The sequence below is a fragment of the Octopus sinensis genome, linkage group LG11, assembly GCF_006345805.1.
Source record: "Octopus sinensis linkage group LG11, ASM634580v1, whole genome shotgun sequence".
Taxonomy (NCBI): Eukaryota; Metazoa; Mollusca; class Cephalopoda; order Octopoda; family Octopodidae; genus Octopus; species Octopus sinensis.
The window spans coordinates 60,565,222-60,582,506 of NC_043007.1; the positions used below are offsets into that span (position 1 = coordinate 60,565,222).

Consider the following 17,285-nt stretch of genomic DNA (forward strand, 5'->3'; position numbering starts at 1 on the left):
TCATCTCAATATGCAAGCCGTAATGGAAGCAATCAACATTGGATAAGTTGAGCTTCTGTCATCAGGCTAGAAAAGATCTTACATTTCAAATCTTGATGTAGAGAACTTTAAAGGTGGAATATATTTAATTTGTTTATCTGCTTAATTGCCTCTCTCTCTCTCTCTCTCTCCCTATATATATATATATATATATACTTGTATACACATATATACACATACACACACACATCATCATCATTTAACATCCATTTTCCATGCTAGCATGGGTAGGGTGGTTCGACCGGGGTCTGGTAAGACATGGAAGCTGCACCAGGCTCTGGTCTGATTTGGCAGTGTTTCTACAGCTGGATGCCCTTCCTAACGCCAACCACTCCGTGAGTGTAATGGGTGTTTTTTATGTGCCACCGGCACAGGGGCCAGAGAAGGCTGGCAAACGGCCACGATCGGTTGGTGCTTTTACGTGTCACTGACATGGACGCCAGTCAGGCGGCGCTGGCATCTGCCATGTTCGGATGGTGCTTTTTACGTGTTACCGGCATGGGTGTCTTAACTACAATTTCCATTTGATTTTTATCTTGATGTTGACGTACTTGACTCAGTAGATCTCCTCAAGAACAGCGGGTCACTCTACGATCCAAGGTTAGCACAGCGGCCGTCCTGCGAGCCATGAACTCACTTCATTGTATATATATATATACACATATGTACAGACATATATATACACACACACACACAGTGATGGACTGGCCAGGTTGCCAGCTTGCCTGATGGCAAGTGGGCCCCTGTGCCATTAGAATACATCAATGGGGACCCGTGTTAGTATCTAAGGGGTCCATCCCCTCAAGTTTGAGAATTTTTTATTCACTCCTGAAAGAATGCATTAATTATTTCAGCCTGGCTGTGTTTGTAGACAGTTGGAACAAATACTTTTAACAAAAATAAATTAAATGATAGCATTGTAGTCGCAGGTGGGCCCCCTTAGTCTCCTGGCAACCAATATTTTTAGACCCAGTCCACCACTGTTTACACACACACACACACACACATATATATATATACAAATACACACACACACACACACATACATATATACACACACAATCCGAATTTTATAGTATTAAGTATCCATCACAGCTGGTCTTACCGATCAGTTTTGCGTAAAGAATACAATGGAGTGTTAGGTAACAATCCAATTATATAACCCTATGCTCATTAGAGATAGCCAATATGGAAGGGAATATGGCAACTGCTTTCTATTGTCGGAGGTGGATAAGCACAACTGGTCAGAGGCTGTTGTGACAAAAGTAGTGAACTGAAAAAGGGTGCAGGAGATTGAGCTAGGAGTTATGTCCCTTGGTTGGGTATGCTGTGAAGCTGGCAAGAGTTATCTTGAAGTGGGGAGAAGTGCATATTATTAATGTGGTGTCCCTGTGGGGAAGGGGCGTGTGGTATGTGTAGCAGTGTCATATGTATAATTTTTTCCGGGGGGGGGGGGTGTTAGTCTGTTTTCTTTCTGTAAACAATAAAGTCGTGGGAGGGGGGATATTAGCATGTGGTATATGTGTGTCTGATCTGTTTATGTGTGGGATTACAATTTGCATGAGGAGGTATGTGTTGGGGGGAGTGGGGTATAGTTATTTGTAGGGTGTTGTCTGCCTTATATGGGTGTGCATGTATGTACATGGGTACATTGGTGTGTGCCTTGGTCAAACTCTTTTTACTGGGCTCAAGGGCATTTGTGGAAGGTCAAGGCAGGGGACCTGTGGTTGCAGTCATGGTGGGGTGTGCAGGTACAATAGAATGTATCTCCATTCTTGCGGGTAAGGATTAAACACCTCACTCCTGCATTTTAGGTAAACATCCAAGCATTGGGTACCTTTTAAAATTGCTCTCTTCTCAACCAGGCATAATCTGCTGCTACTGAAGGATCTTTCTAGGATCTTCCACTTTATTTTGTACTTTATGGCACTTTCTTTCAAAGCCCAGACGTGCTTGACTAAGGATTGTGGTTTACATCTCACTGGGATGTTGAATGAGGACTTGTGGTTATTATTGCAGATTCTGAAGGTGCCTTCCATTGCCCCTACATATTTCCACACATTCAGTTGTCTATTGGGTCCTGTTGCTGTTATTTCTGCCTCATGATCAACTGTTTCTGTATTGCAGTGGCCACTTAGTGGACAAGTTATGTTACCTCTGCATGAGCATTCTGCCTCAGTCTCAGGTATGGGCTTACCTACTAAAATCTTTTTTACACTAGGTGACAGGTAAAGGATAATCTCAGGGTATGTCTATTAAATATTTTATTGAATCTATTGGTACAAGAGAAGTATCTATCAAATAAATTAAGGAAGATCATACCTACTCTGGTCCTAGCGTTTAAAGAGAATAGCAGTGTGAACCACAGTACTTTCTCTTGGTGAGACTAGGGTCTGTAACTAATACTATCCTTGAAACCGCTAGTAGCCAGTGGCTGGTTGTAGTATGGGGCAGCAGCATCAAAGATTTCTTTGCTTGAAGACAAGCTGGAGATTCTCCTGCTGACGTCCTTAACCAGGATCTTGAACACTATGGCTGTATTGCAGGAATCTGTATTAATGTAAGACAACTTCTCATTTGCTTTCCTAAAGGGCCTTTAGACACCTGATTCCAGGTCCAGGGTCATGTCAAGGAAATCTACTGTTTTCAGGTTGGTCTCTATAGTGACCTTCAGTCTAAGGGAGTTCATGGTGCCTGTGAGGTCTTTTCTGAGCCTATCTAGCATGTGGCCGTTAGCCTCTCTTGATATTGATAAAGCTAGTTGAAGGAAATTTCTTTTTTAGTATGTCTAGGATGAAGCCAACTAGAGGCTCTTTCAGTTGCATCTCTCATCCTGAACACAGCCACTCTGCTCCTTTCTTCTTATTCCAATGGCTATAAGCATCCTCCTTGCCAACTAGGCAAGGAACCTCCTACAGCCAACCTCAACTAGGAAAAGCCATAACTGCAAACTCTTCTCCCTGTAATCTTGCAGAAGGCTCTCTTACTTGTCATTCTTCAACTCATGAAACTGTGTGCATGTGTGTGTATACACACACACACATATATTTTCACACATATATATGTATATCATCATCATCATCATCATCATTATCATCATTTAACGTCCTCCTTCCATGCTGGCATGGGTTGGACAGTCTGACAGAAGCTGGCAAAGCAGAAGATTGCATCCTACTTCCATGCCTGTTTTAGCATAGTTTTTATGGCTGAATGCCCTTCCTATCACTAGCCACCCCACAGAGCAGGCTGAGTGCATTTTACATGGGCAAGATCAGTTTTGGCATGATTTTTACAGCTGGATGCCCTTCCAAATGCCAACCACTTTACAGGTGTGGACTGGGTGCTTTTAAGTGGCACTAGCACTGGCAGGGTCACTAAGTAACTTTACAAGACAAGGAATCATTGAGAGGGGATGAAGCATTGGAGGAAGTGTGCTTGTGTCAGATGATGAAGGGTTAGAGTATGACAATGATCACACTCGTATAGTACTCTTAGCGCTCCACTAGCACAGACGCCAGTCTTCGAATTTGAATTCGATTTCTATATGTATGTATGTATATTTAATATATATATATATATATATATATATATATGTAGATAGATAGATAGATGTAGAAGTAATGGCTATTGCCTGTTAAACATGATTTTTCCATAGGAACTGACATTACTACCATTTTAACCCTAGTGTATATTGGGTGCAGATATAACCAGTTGGAGGAGGCATCCTCCTGGGGTTAAAATGGTAGTAACATCGGTTCCTACTGAGCAGTCATGTTTAAGGGATGATAACCATTACTTCTCAGTATAGTTACTACTTTCATCTCTTATAGATATTTCCTAACTAGCTTGTTGCAAGATCAGTGACTAGGTGTCACTTATTTTCTATATATTGTGAGCTGGAGTAAACTACTGTTATCTCTAGCAGACAAGTGTCCACCACCAAGATTGAGCATAAAGAGCTCAAAACTGTACAGTCTGCCAGTCTAGAGGCTGAAGATTGTAGGGGTTCACTCCCCTGCTTGCAATATAAATCAGGTGCAGATTGCATCAAATAACCAGCTGGAGGAGGTGTCATCCTGGGGTTAAAATGGTAGCAACATCAGTTCCTACTGAACAGCCATGTTTAAGTAGCGATAACCATTACTTCTCTGTATAGTTAATGATTTCATCTCTTATAGAGATTTTCTAACTAGCTAATTAAATATATATATATATATATAAATTAGAAAAAAAACACCTTTTATCAATTCAATAATGAAAAATTAAATCATAGCATTTAGAAAATTTACATATTATAGAAAGATTAAATATAAGATAAAACATATAACAATGATTAAGTAATGTGCAAAATAATAAATAAAACGTATATATTTGGTATATATATGATGTTTTATTTATTATTTTGCACATTACTTAATCATTGTTATATGTTTTATCTTATATTTAATCTTTCTATTATATGTAAATTTTCTAAATGCTATAATTTAATTTTTCATTATTGAATTGATAAAAGGTGGTCTTTTTCTAATTTATATATATATATATATATATATATATATATATATATATATATATATATATATTATATTTCGTGAAATTTGATTTAGTATTTCTAAATTGAATTTTTCCCTGTAAGTTTGGAATAATTTCCCCTCATATTATTATTATTATTATATATATATAGTGCAGTCAGTTATGGTTATATGTTATATAATTTTTTCAAATGTATGTCTCAAGATTTCAAATAAGCAGCATATTATTGAGAAGCTGACAGAAGATGCTGAACCCTTTTATGCAAAAGAATCATATTGGGAACAGACTGAAGCAAGATACAATTCAGAACTACAACAGCAAGTAAAGACTAATCCAATACACGTAGAACTTTCTAATGTAAGAATTGAGCTGGCATTAATATTGAAGGTCAGTGAGTTTAGGCAGGTGGATTTTTGAAAGCAAAATGTGTATTTTATTTTACAATGATTGTATTATTGAGACAAAAAATATTACTTGTGATATGTGATGGCAGCATGGAAGATATAAGCTAGCCGTTCAGAACTGCATTAAGATTATCAGCTTCACTTAAACATTTTTTTTTTGTTGGTTTACTTGTTTCGGTCATTTGACTGCAGCCAGTTGAATAAATTGACCCCAGAACTCTTTTTTTTAAAGCCTAGTACTTATACTATCACTCTGTTTTGCTGAACTGCTAAGTTACAGGGATGTAAACACACTAACACCAGTTGTCAAGCAGTGGAGTGGGGAACATGCAAACACACACACACACACACATATACATACACATGACAGGGTTCTTTCAGTTTCTGTCTACCAAATCACAAGGCTTTGGTCAGCCTGAGGTTATAGTAGAAGACATTTGCCCAAGTTGCTACACAGTGGGACTGAACCCAGAATCATGTGATTGGAAAGCAACTTTCTTACCACACAGCCAAATCTGTGCCTATTTGTAATATGGTTTCAAAATTTTCATTACTTGTAACTGTGACTGGAAATTCTACTGCATATCATATTTTTGATTTATTTTCTTCAAAGTCTTATCATGTAATGATTCCCTTCTAACATATATTTAACCCTTTAGTATTCAGATTGCTCTGTCAAATGTAATGCTTATTTATTCATATTGTTTTTAATTAATCATGCATTATCCTATAGCTTTGTGATTTGGATGATATGAATGTTATTTTCAGAAAGTCATTGTAGGATGGGTGTAAGAGGCTGCGTCTGACCTGTTTGGACTTAAAACAGGTAGAAAATTTTGGCCAATTTAAATACTAAAGGGTTAATAGATATGAAAATGTATTTGTATGATTGTCATAGATGTGGCTGTGTGGTCAAGAAGGTTGCTCCCCAACCACCTGATATCAGATTCAGTTCCACCTTGTGGTATCTTGGGCAAGTGTCTTCTATTTCTAGGCCAACTGAAGCCTTGGAAGAGAATTAAGTAGCTGGTAACTGAAATAAGACTGTCGTGTGTGAATATACGTGTGTGTGTGTGTGTATGTATACATACATACACATACACATATGGATGTATGTGTGTGTGTGTGTATGTATACATACATACACATACACATATGGATGTATGTGTTTGTGTATGTATACATACATACATACACATACACACACATATGTATGTGTGTGTGTGTGTTTACATTTGTGTTCTAAAAGTTACAAGCTACAAATGGTGTTGCTGTCACTGCTCTTGTCAACAAATCATTGATTTGTTTCATTTCTCCATAGACATGTGAAATAAAAAAATCCATTACTTAAAAACAAAAAAAAGAAAAGTTTGGATTAGTGATAGGGGAGGCATCCAGGATCCAATAATATATTCAACTCACTCATGCTAGCATGAAAAATAGATGTAAAAGTGAAAGGACAAATAACATACTCAAGCCAATATTGTATGGCTGGATACATATATTTTTGCTACTCTTCGAGTTCTCCCATTTTAAAAATTTAACAAGCAGACAGTTGTGTGTCTTATATAAGAGTAAATATTATGTTTATACCAAAATTTGATTCTATTTCTCTCTAGTAAAGTATCCCAGTCATAGACATCAACAATTATTTAATGCTAACTTATAATGATTTTCTTTTTCTTTTTTTTTTTAAGAAAATGGTTAATTTTGCACAGAACTTGGAAAGGAATAAAAAAACTCAGAATAAGATGTTTGGCTCTGAAATATCTACTCTGAGACAAAAAGCTAAAAGTTATATTGAAATGAAATCAGAAAAAGAAAAATTTTCTATAAAACTACCAAAACAAGAAGAGATGCTGCTAGATTATGAAAATAGTTTGCTTAAAAAACAAGAGTTGGAATACCAACTTGAAAGTGAACAAAGGCTTTGTAAAAACTTGAGAGAAAAGATAAAAGTGGGGTCTGAAGAAAATCAATCGCTTATGAAACAATTAAAACAACTCCAAAACCTTTATAATAGTTTGCAAAAGCGAAATGATATGCTAAACAACAAGTGCATCAAAACACAGAACCAGCTTAGTTTGAAAGAGAAGAAATGTACTGAATTTGAAAAGAAGCTTGCCAGAATGGCAGTAGAAAAATTGACTATGGAAAAACGGTATGTAAATGAATTGGAGCAACCTCGACAAACTTTGTCTCAAAAGTTGAAAGAAAATATTGATCCATTTGAAAAACAAAATAAAGGAATAAAAGCTGACCAAGATGACAATGAGATGAAAAGAGACTTCACTTGCATAAATGGTAATTTTAGTTAAACTTTTTTAAATTAGGTTTTTTTGTATATTACACCTTTAACCCTTTTGTTACCATATTTCTGTCGAAATACACTGTCTCTATTTCATTAATTTTGAAATAATGAGAAATTTAGTTAAATAATTTTGTCATTGTTAAACTGATGTTTGGGACATAACTTAACATGAAATTTTGATGAAAGGTTTCAATTTAAGTTACTTTAAAACTGGAATTTTGTATCACAGAACCAGGGGTGTGACCTCATGTAGGTTGATCATCATCACCATCATTGTTTAACGTCCACTTTCCATGCTGGCATGGGTTGGATGACCAACTGAAAGCTGGTAAGCCATGGGGCTGCACCTGGTTCTAGTCCGATTTGGCAAGGTTTCTACGGAATGGAAAAAATTAAGAGGACCTATTTAAGTAAAAAAGAATTTGCATTTTTATAGCATTCATAGTTTAGCTTTCTTTTAATATTCATTTCCTCATGTCTCCATCTGTATTGTCTTTTTCTCCTTTTTATTATATCTTCTCACTGTTCCGTGCTCTATATCCGCGCATTCTTTTACGGTCAGCTTGCAACCATGTTGCTTGTGAATCCAGAGTTTAGGCTAAATTAACCCTTATAAACAAATATTAATTTTATAAGCAAGCAGACGATAATAATTGCACTTATGCACATACAATGGTTGTTATAAAAAAATTAGTTAAATAAAAAAATTATTTTTCAATATCAACACACCACCACCACCGCTATCTGCCTCTCTCTCTCTCTCAATATAACTGCCTTCCCTGTCCATCTCTCTCTATCTACCTTTCCCTTCAGCTAACTTTTTAACTACATAAGAAGTAGTCCTTCTCCACCCTACCACACTTCTATCACTTCTCTCGTTCTTTGCCTCTACCTTCAGCTGACCACATGACTATTTGGCCTAAAATATTAATATTAATCACCTTTCTCTACTTCTTCCTCTCTTCTTTCTTCACTTCTCCCTCTCTCTCTCTCTCTCTCTCTCTCACACTCTAACTCCACCTCTCACTCACTCCCCCTCCACCTCTCTAACTAATGTATAACAGGTGAACAAACAAGCAGATTATTATATAGACTAGTGGGACCCATGGAAATTCCACAGAATGAAAACAAGATTAAGAGAAGCTATTTAAGAGAGAAAGGATGAATTTTATTTTTATATTGCTATGTTATTTCACTTCCAGTCACAATAATATGTAATATCATTTTAAAAATTTCCCTCTGCCAAGCACTTTATATTTCTCTCTTTCTCCTTACCTCTTCAACAAACTTTTTGGCCATGTAATTCCTCTCTTCATGTCTTTAGCATTTCTTTCTTTTCACCTCTCACTAACCACATGAGTGACAGCATAATACATCAACTGGCTACAGGCTTTCTCACTCACTTTCACATTTCCTCTTCTGCTCTCTCACAAATTAAAGCATAAAGTGTGAACAAACAGGCAGAAGAATAATATAAATTTAATTCAATAAAAAAAAAACTTTTCAGTACTACCACCACCAACAACACCACCACTCTACTCTGACAATACAAACATTATCTGCCTCTCTCTCTCAGTATAACTACCTCTTGTGTCTAGCTCTTTCTATTTGCTTTTCTTTAACCTCACCACCAAAACATCTCACTCTGCTAAATATTGTATCCTAAACATATCTCTTTCCCTTTACCTCCCCACCTTACAGCACATTAACACTTCTCTCTCCCTCTTTTCTCTCACTGTCTTTTTCTTTTGCTCTTCACTTCTCCCTTCAACTAACCACGTGACACATTTGGCCTTATCATACATCTTTCTCTACTTCTTCACTTTCTTCTATACTCATATTCCTTCTCTCAATTTTACTCCACCTCTCATTCACTCCATTCCAACCCTCTAACTAGTTAAAGTATAATAGACAAACAAACAAGCAGATTATTATATAGATGTTGATAGGGTTTTTTAACATCGATATTTCCATGTTAGTATTAGCTGGATGGTCTAGTAACTTGTCATAAATTAGTGTGAATAGAAAGGGTATGAGTCTATGGGCTTCCTATACCTTTTGAAACTGGAATATCTTCACAACTGAGATTAATGTCTAATTTGGAATCTCAAAGTTTAGTGTTTCAAAGGAAAACATAGACAAGAAGAGAGTTTTAGTAGGGTATGGTCTAGGAGAAGGATTTAAATGATATCTGTTGATGTGACATGGTGGAAGTTATAAAAGAATTGGATATATTAAATGGGTTTAAGTGGGGAATATTTTAGAGTTGGTAACTTCAATCTGTTAGAGTTCCAGAAAAATTAAAACTGCGATTCATCAGTGAGCCTAAAATTCATAAGCAAATGTTGACTTTTTGAGGGTTTTTTTTTCCATTTATAAAATATGATCCTGGATGTATCTATGTATGCAAGAGCACCTGAAGTGTATGAGTAGTATACTAGGCTAGTGAATGGAATTATTAAAGCATGGATTTTACTCATCGTCATCATCATCATCATCATCATTTAATGTTTATCTTCTATGCTGGCATAAGTTAGATGGTTTGACAAAATCCAACGGGTTTGAGGACTGCATCATGCTCCGAAGGTAGTTTTGGCATGGTTTTTATGGCTGAATGCCTTTCCTAATGCCAACCAGTTTACATAGTGTATTAAATGCTTTTCTTACGGTAACAGTACTAGTGAGGTTGCCATGCAGCCTGCAAGACAAAGACTCCCTTCAAATGAATGGAATTCCAGTATAAGATGGCTTTATGTTAAGAAATGAGAGGTTAAATCATGGGAGCCTCTTTATTCACTGAACTGAATTTAGTAAATAGAGACTGCACAAAAATTTATCACACTTTTTTTTTATTTTGGCTGCTTTCATGAATCCCCATGACTTGTCACCATCCAATTCCATTTTTATGAATTTGAATTGGGAGTTTGAGTCATAGTGAATATTTCATTAACTGATTGCACAACCATGGACATCACCTCCATAGATGCATTGCAGTTGCTTTCTTGGTAGAGCTTGGTGATCCTGACCATTGATCTTCTAGAATTCCTTCATGCAGCATCAATGTAAGTTGAACTACCTCTTCACAATCTGCTGTACTACAGTCCCATGACTTCACTGTATCCCTGGAAAAGGTGACTGAATGGGTGCTATGCCTTGCCAAAAAGCAGCCTGTAGCTATGCAGGGCATGGTTGTCACTTTATGAAATATTTTCAAAATACCCACATACTCATTTATACACATATATACATGTGTTTATATATACATATCCACGAGTGTATAGATCTGTGCTGGTGTATATCTGTTTGATCTGACACTGCTAATTAAAACCAAGTAGTGGTGCATCAAAATAGTGAGTTAAATGATCTATAAAACATCATCATCATCACAAAATGAACCATCCAACCCATGCCAGCATGAGTTGGATGGTTGAACAGGAGCTGGCAAGCCAGCTTGTGTCATGACTTAAACTTTTACCTATGCTGTGGGTTCTTTCTTACTTTCTATATTTTTATCATGTTTATGTTTGTAACTTTCAATAGAACTATCACTCTACTAAAAACTGCAGTTTTTATATGAACCCTTTAGCATTCAGATTACTGTCAAATGTAATGTTTATTTATTCACATTGTTTTGAATTAATTATGGCTTTTCTTGTAGCTTTGATATTTCAATGATGTGATTGTTTATTTTCAGAATGACATTATAGGGTAGGTGTGAGAGGTTGGATCTGGACTTTTTGAACATAAAATATGTAGAATATTTGGGCCAAATATGGTCAGTTTAAATGTTTAAATGCTAAAGGGTTAAACTAACCAAGTAAATTATTTTTATTTCAATGTTTTCAAGAGCAAATAAAAACTGGAAAAAAAGACATTGAAATGAGGAAGGTGAAGACTTCCAAGCAAAAAGTTTTCAAAATACAAAATGCCTACAAAAAAAAGGTTACCAAGAGTAAATCACTGGGAAAACAGAAAAAGAATTTTCAAGGTAATAATAATAATTCTTTCTACTATAAGCACAAGCCCTGAACTTAGATGTTTATTAAATAAATAAATAAATAATTTAATGGATATAGATTAAATTATAGTATTTTAGCTTCACTTAATGTATATTATGTATTTTATTTTATGTATATTATGTATTTTGTTTTAAATATTTTGTTTTAATTGTATTTTAATTTTCCAGTAATGATATACTATAGTTTGTTATTTTTTTTATAAGCTAAAATATATTTTCATAGATAAAATAAATATTTCTATATATTTATTTTAGTTTTATTTACACCACGTTTTTAATGAGATAAATTTATTATAAACACCAAGTCCTATGTATTAGGTTAAAAGATTTAGTTAACAGAATATATTTGATAAGATATTTCGTGATTTTGTTCAATTTTTTATTGAAAATTTATGTATTTTTATATGTATTTATATTTTCTTATAAGATAATATATGTACATTTATTTAATTATTTTATTGTTTTTATCTTGGATCTCATGAGTGACTATATTTAAATTGAATTGATTTTATTGTTATCAATTTGAAAATATAGGCAGGAAACACGTGTAGTCAATTTACTAATTATATACTATTCATTTATTATTTCGTACTTTATTTAGTTCTAGCTAAATATTTTATTGTATCTTTAATTTTTTTTTCTATATGGTATGATTTAAGTATATCATTGTTGAATTACTACATGGTGGTTCTTCTCTAATTTGTATACGTGTATTATATATTGTGAAATTTGATTTAGTATTACTAAATTGAATTTTTCCCTGCAAGTTTGGAATCATATTCCCTAATATTATTATTATTACACACACACACACATATATATATATATATATATATATATATATATATATATATATATATATAGGGGTTGGACAAAATAATGGAAACACCTTAAAATTTCAGACAAATTTATTCTGAGGTAGGACCATCTTTGGCAGTAATTACAGCTTGAATTCTACAAGGTATGGACTCGTACAAAGTTTGGATTGTTTCCAAAGGAAATTTTGTCCATTCTTCAGCTAAAACAGTCTCCAGTTCTTGTAGTGATGATGGTGGAGGATATCAACTCCTTACTTGTTTTTCTAAAATGCACTATAAATGTTCAATAATATTGAGATCTGGAGACTGTTGTGGCCAGATAAGATCTTCAACTTCACTAGAATGTTCCTCGTGCCATTCAGTAACAACTTTAGCCCTGTGAATTGGTGCATTATCATCCGGAGAGATTGCGTTTCCCTCCGGAAACAGCTCCACAACATTAGGATGAATTTGATCAATTAAAATGCTTGAATAGTCTTGACTATTAATTCTGCTATGAAGCAAAACCATTGGGCTGGTGGATTTCCAAGATATAGTGCCCCCAGATCATCACTGATCCTCCTCCATGTTTAACAGTTAGAAGAAGGCAGTCTAGGTCAAATGCTTCTTTTGGCTGTCTCCACACGTATACTCGGCCAGTGATTGGAAATAAGGTAAAGGATGACTTGTCCAAGAAAATAACATTCTTCCACTGCTCTAGGTTTTTACTCCACTCTAAATGCTTTGCAACGTTTGTTTTTGAAAGTAGTGGTTTTCTGATTGCAACCCTCCCATGAAATCTGGCTTTGTGCAGCTCTTGGCGAACATATTTTGTGGAAACTGGGTTCTCAAAGTGGTCATTAAACTCTGCAGTAATTTTGGGAGCTGTACTTTTGTGATCCTTTCTAACAATTCGTATAAGAGTCTGATAGTTCCTATCTGAAAGTTTTGGTTTTCTCCCAGAGCTTTGTTTCGACGAGGAGGTTTTTCCCTCTATCTCAAAGGCTGTCATTACTTACAAGACAGTACCTCTTGATACACCAAACATTTTGGCTGTTTTTGTTACACTAGCACCTACCATACAAGCACCAACAATTTGACCTTTTGAAAGTCCAATAGATCTGTCATTTTAATGAATTTTAATTACCTTTCTTTGATGGTATCTGAAAAGAAACAGCAATTTTAGCAAAACATATTATGAAGCAATAATAATGAATCAAAAAACATAAAAATAAACAAGCTTTTGACGGTTTTATAGATATTTCAAAATTACGATGCTTTGATGGTAGGTGTTTCTATTATTTTGTCCAACCCCTGTATATACACACATATATATGTGAAACCTCTGAAGCTTATGCTATTGGTAGTTACTTGGACTTCACGGTCACTTCAGAAATTTCTCTTCATCCTCTTCCACAGGTGTTCTTTATAGGCCCCAAAACTGGCAGATGCTACCCAAAAATGAAACATCAACCACTTGGGTTAATTGCTTGTTATTCTATCAGCTTTGTCATCTGTACCGTCAATGAATCTATGTGACCTTTAGCACAAGAATAGTAACCCTACCATAATCATTATTATGCATCAGCATGAATATAATCATTTCATCTGTTTGTATATATATATGGGATTACATTTTCTAATATATCCTAATTTAAGAGGGTAGTGTGTTATTTGAGGAAAACTTGAGCTGGTATCAATCAGGTCATACACCCATGAAGAGGCCTTTCTACTTGGCTCAAAATATAGTTTGTCATGTAAAAACACAATGATGGAAGGTATTTGAGTCATGATAGTTTCACCTTTTCTATGTCTAGAATCTATGTTGATTAATATAGCCTTTATTTAATAGTATAGCAAGTAATATATTCCTTTTACACATTAACTTCTTGACACCTAACGCATGTTCTCTGTCTCTCTCTCTTTCTCTACTATATTCCTATTTAGCCAAGGGGATTTTTAGTTTTAGTAATTACATGGCAACCTCACTAATGTTAGTGACATGAAAAATGCACTCAATACATTCTGTAACATGGTTGGTGCCAGGAGGAGCATCCAGCCCTGGAAACCATGCTAAAGCAGACATTGGAGCTTGGTGTAGTCCTCCAACATGTTGGTTCCTGCTGAATTGTCCAAGTTATGTCAGCAGGGAAGATGGACATTAGATGACAGTGATAATTTGTGATGAATTTGTGAGATATTGCCTGTTATTTTCAGCAGGTTAAGCCAAAACTGAATTGTGTGTGCTTACCAAACCCTGACTTGTCTGATGATAAAAATGTTTGATAATAAAAACAGGGTTTTCCAATTTTTCAATGTGTTCTATTACTTTGTGTAAATATATATATTTCAGATAAATCTAAAACAAGTATAAGAAAGAAGTAAAGTTGTATAAAAACACAAATTAATTATTTTTTTAATTTGAAATAAGTTCTATTTTTTTTTCACTACCCACTATTTAACATATTTTCTTTGGTGTACAATAGCAAAATATTTTCCTTTTATTGACAGCAGTGACATAGCATGAGTTGCCAGTACCTGGGGCAAAGCAAGTATTGCTGGGAGGAAAAACTATTTTCTTATATTTATTATTACCACCTTATTTTTTACTTTTGACATTTTGCATCTCTGTGGCCTTTTCCACACTTCACCTCTGATTAACAGTAAATATTTACTATAAATTATGAGGTCATTTGTAGATAGTCAATAGCTTAGTAATAGAACATTGAACTGGTTCATTTCCTCGGTTCATAACAAAACCCCTTCAACATGTTTCATGTAGACGGGGTTTTGTTATGTTCTTGAAATTATTACTATTTGAAATTAATGTTATTGATGCTTTTAAACTACAGGATCATATCTTTTACCTGTACATAAATTTCTATAGCAATATTCTACCAAAAAGACATTTCAAGCAATAATATTTACAACTTCATTACTGAACCTTATTTAAATACAGCTACCATGCTTGATGTTTTGGGGAGTTTTTTTTATATTTGTTAATACCTGAATATAAAGGTGACAGAGCAAGAAAGAGCTATTAAATGCCTGACTTATTTATGTACATAGATGTTTAAGATCTATATTAGCACAAAGTAGAGCAATGTAGTTAATACAAATAGGTCAATTGCTTTTTAGATCTATAAGTTGTATTACTAAGTTAATAAATAAGCCATTATTCACACAATAAAAACATTTGTATGACTACCAAATAATATTAAACTAATCTGGCAAATTAATTTTTTTCATTGTTTTTAAGAACAAAGGAAAGAGAAGCAAGTAAAAACTGAAAAGGAATACAATGAAATTACGAAAGAGCTGAAGCAATGCCTGAATGAAAAAGATGAGCAAGTGAAATCTTCAAAACAACAAATTTTAAAAATACAAAATGCCCATAGACAAGAACTTACCAAGAATAAATCACTGGAAGAACAGATAAAAGTTTTGAAACTTAAACATGAAAATAGGATAGTCACTTTGATAAAATTATTCCAGTCTCATATAAATCAGTTGAAATTTGATCATGATATGGTGTTTAGCAGAATAAAAACTGATTACAATAATTACAAGAGAAAAGTGAATGGTAATTCTAGTTTAACTTTTGTGTGTGTGTTTAAATTTTATTTCATTTACTATTTTCTTCTTTAAAGAAGGGCAGAAACAATAGTTTCTATGTTTTATATTGTTTATTTTGGAAGTTGTATTTAAAGATATTGATGCTTTTAAACAAAAAGTTAATATATTTTACCTGTACCTAAATTTTTATAGCACTGTCACTCTACCAAAGCATCTTTCCTGGCAATAATGCTTGTTATGTTGCTCCCAAGTTACATTTAAATGTAGTTACTGCACATGGTAAAATCAAAGACACTGGAAGTTTGTTTGGGTTTTTTTTTTAATGCCTGAATATGAAAAAGATATATCAAGTAATAGATGTCAACTATCTCAACTATCCAAGTACTTAATAGAAATTTGTATAAATGCAACGTAAAACAATTTAGTTTATGTGAAACATTCAATTTATTCCTAGATTGTCACTATCATCATATATCCACTTTCCATGTTACCTTGGGCTCAAAGCAGACATTATGATCTTTTCTAATGCTACTGCTCTTCTAAACACAGAGAACTATGGCTTGATTGTATGCAGGGCTGATTTTAAGCCAATTAGACAGATTTGTTCAAATTGGGCCCCATGCCAAGAGAGGGTCCTGTACACACACTCAAACAGAGGACATTATAATGAATTTTTAGCATGTCTTTATGGCTAATGGTGGAGCCACAAGCTTTCAATGCATTTTGGCTGGGACTGTCATACTACATGAAGCATACAACATCAATCTTCAGCTTGTGTAGAGTAGAGGGACCCCACTGACAATTCTCTAATTGGGCCCCATGTTTCCTTGCACTGGCCCTAATTGTATGTTCCATTTTTGACATTGTTTCTACAGCTGCACATGTTCCCTAATTCTAAGCATTTTACAGAGAATACCTGAGATAATTTTATCTCAACCCTACACTGTCTGTGCTTGTTTGCCAAGTCATCAATAAGTAGTATTGCTAATGTTAATTCAAAAAAGAGGTTATTACTCACACAATATTAACAATAAGCATGCATTATGATGATGATGCCTAATCACAATTAAACTAACATAACATTTTATTTTTATCTGATTGTCTTTCAAATTAAATTGAAGAGATGTCAAAAGTTGCTTATGCAGATCACAAAGAAATGGTGAATCAACTGACCAAATATATGATTGAGAATGATAAGGAATCAAAAACTTCCAAGCAAGAAATAGTTAAAATACAGAGTGCCTATGAAGAAAAGAGTACTGAATGTAAATCTTTGGAGAAAGAGATAGAGGTGTTGAAAGGTGATTATAATTATGAGATAAATTCTATGAATCTTACTGCCTGCCCTCAAGAATTTTTACCTTTGTTCTTTCCCTGTGAGGAATCTGATTAAGGTTCCTCTCCATCTTAACTCTTGCACACAATGCACATTTACATGTTTCCACTTTAGTATTTCTACTATCTCTCCAGACTTATCTCTCATTGTGTCTACATTGGCTGAGGCAGCTCTAAAGTTATTGACGTGATGGGAAGTGTAGACAGGGTAACTGGTATGTTTTCAGCATCTGAAAGGAAGAAGGTTTGTGGGAGTATTTGACAGTAGACAA

At 34.4% G+C, this 17,285-nt stretch overlaps 1 protein-coding gene across 2 annotated transcripts in view; it reads left to right on the forward strand.

Moving 5' to 3' along the window:
• Positions 1-17,285, forward strand: part of LOC115217667 (golgin subfamily A member 4-like) — a 72,215-nt gene that overhangs the window by 45,182 nt on the left and 9,748 nt on the right. Inside the window, exons 12-17 of one of the 2 annotated variants that reach the window (XM_036507545.1) lie at positions 4,777-4,959; positions 6,674-6,730; positions 6,812-7,280; positions 11,135-11,275; positions 15,362-15,685; positions 16,800-16,979. In XM_036507545.1, the coding sequence (XP_036363438.1) occupies positions 4,777-4,959; positions 6,674-6,730; positions 6,812-7,280; positions 11,135-11,275; positions 15,362-15,685; positions 16,800-16,979 (1,354 nt within the window). The remainder of the gene's footprint in view (positions 1-4,776; positions 4,960-6,673; positions 6,731-6,811; positions 7,281-11,134; positions 11,276-15,361; positions 15,686-16,799; positions 16,980-17,285) is intronic. The other variant, XM_036507546.1, reaches the window with a different exon arrangement.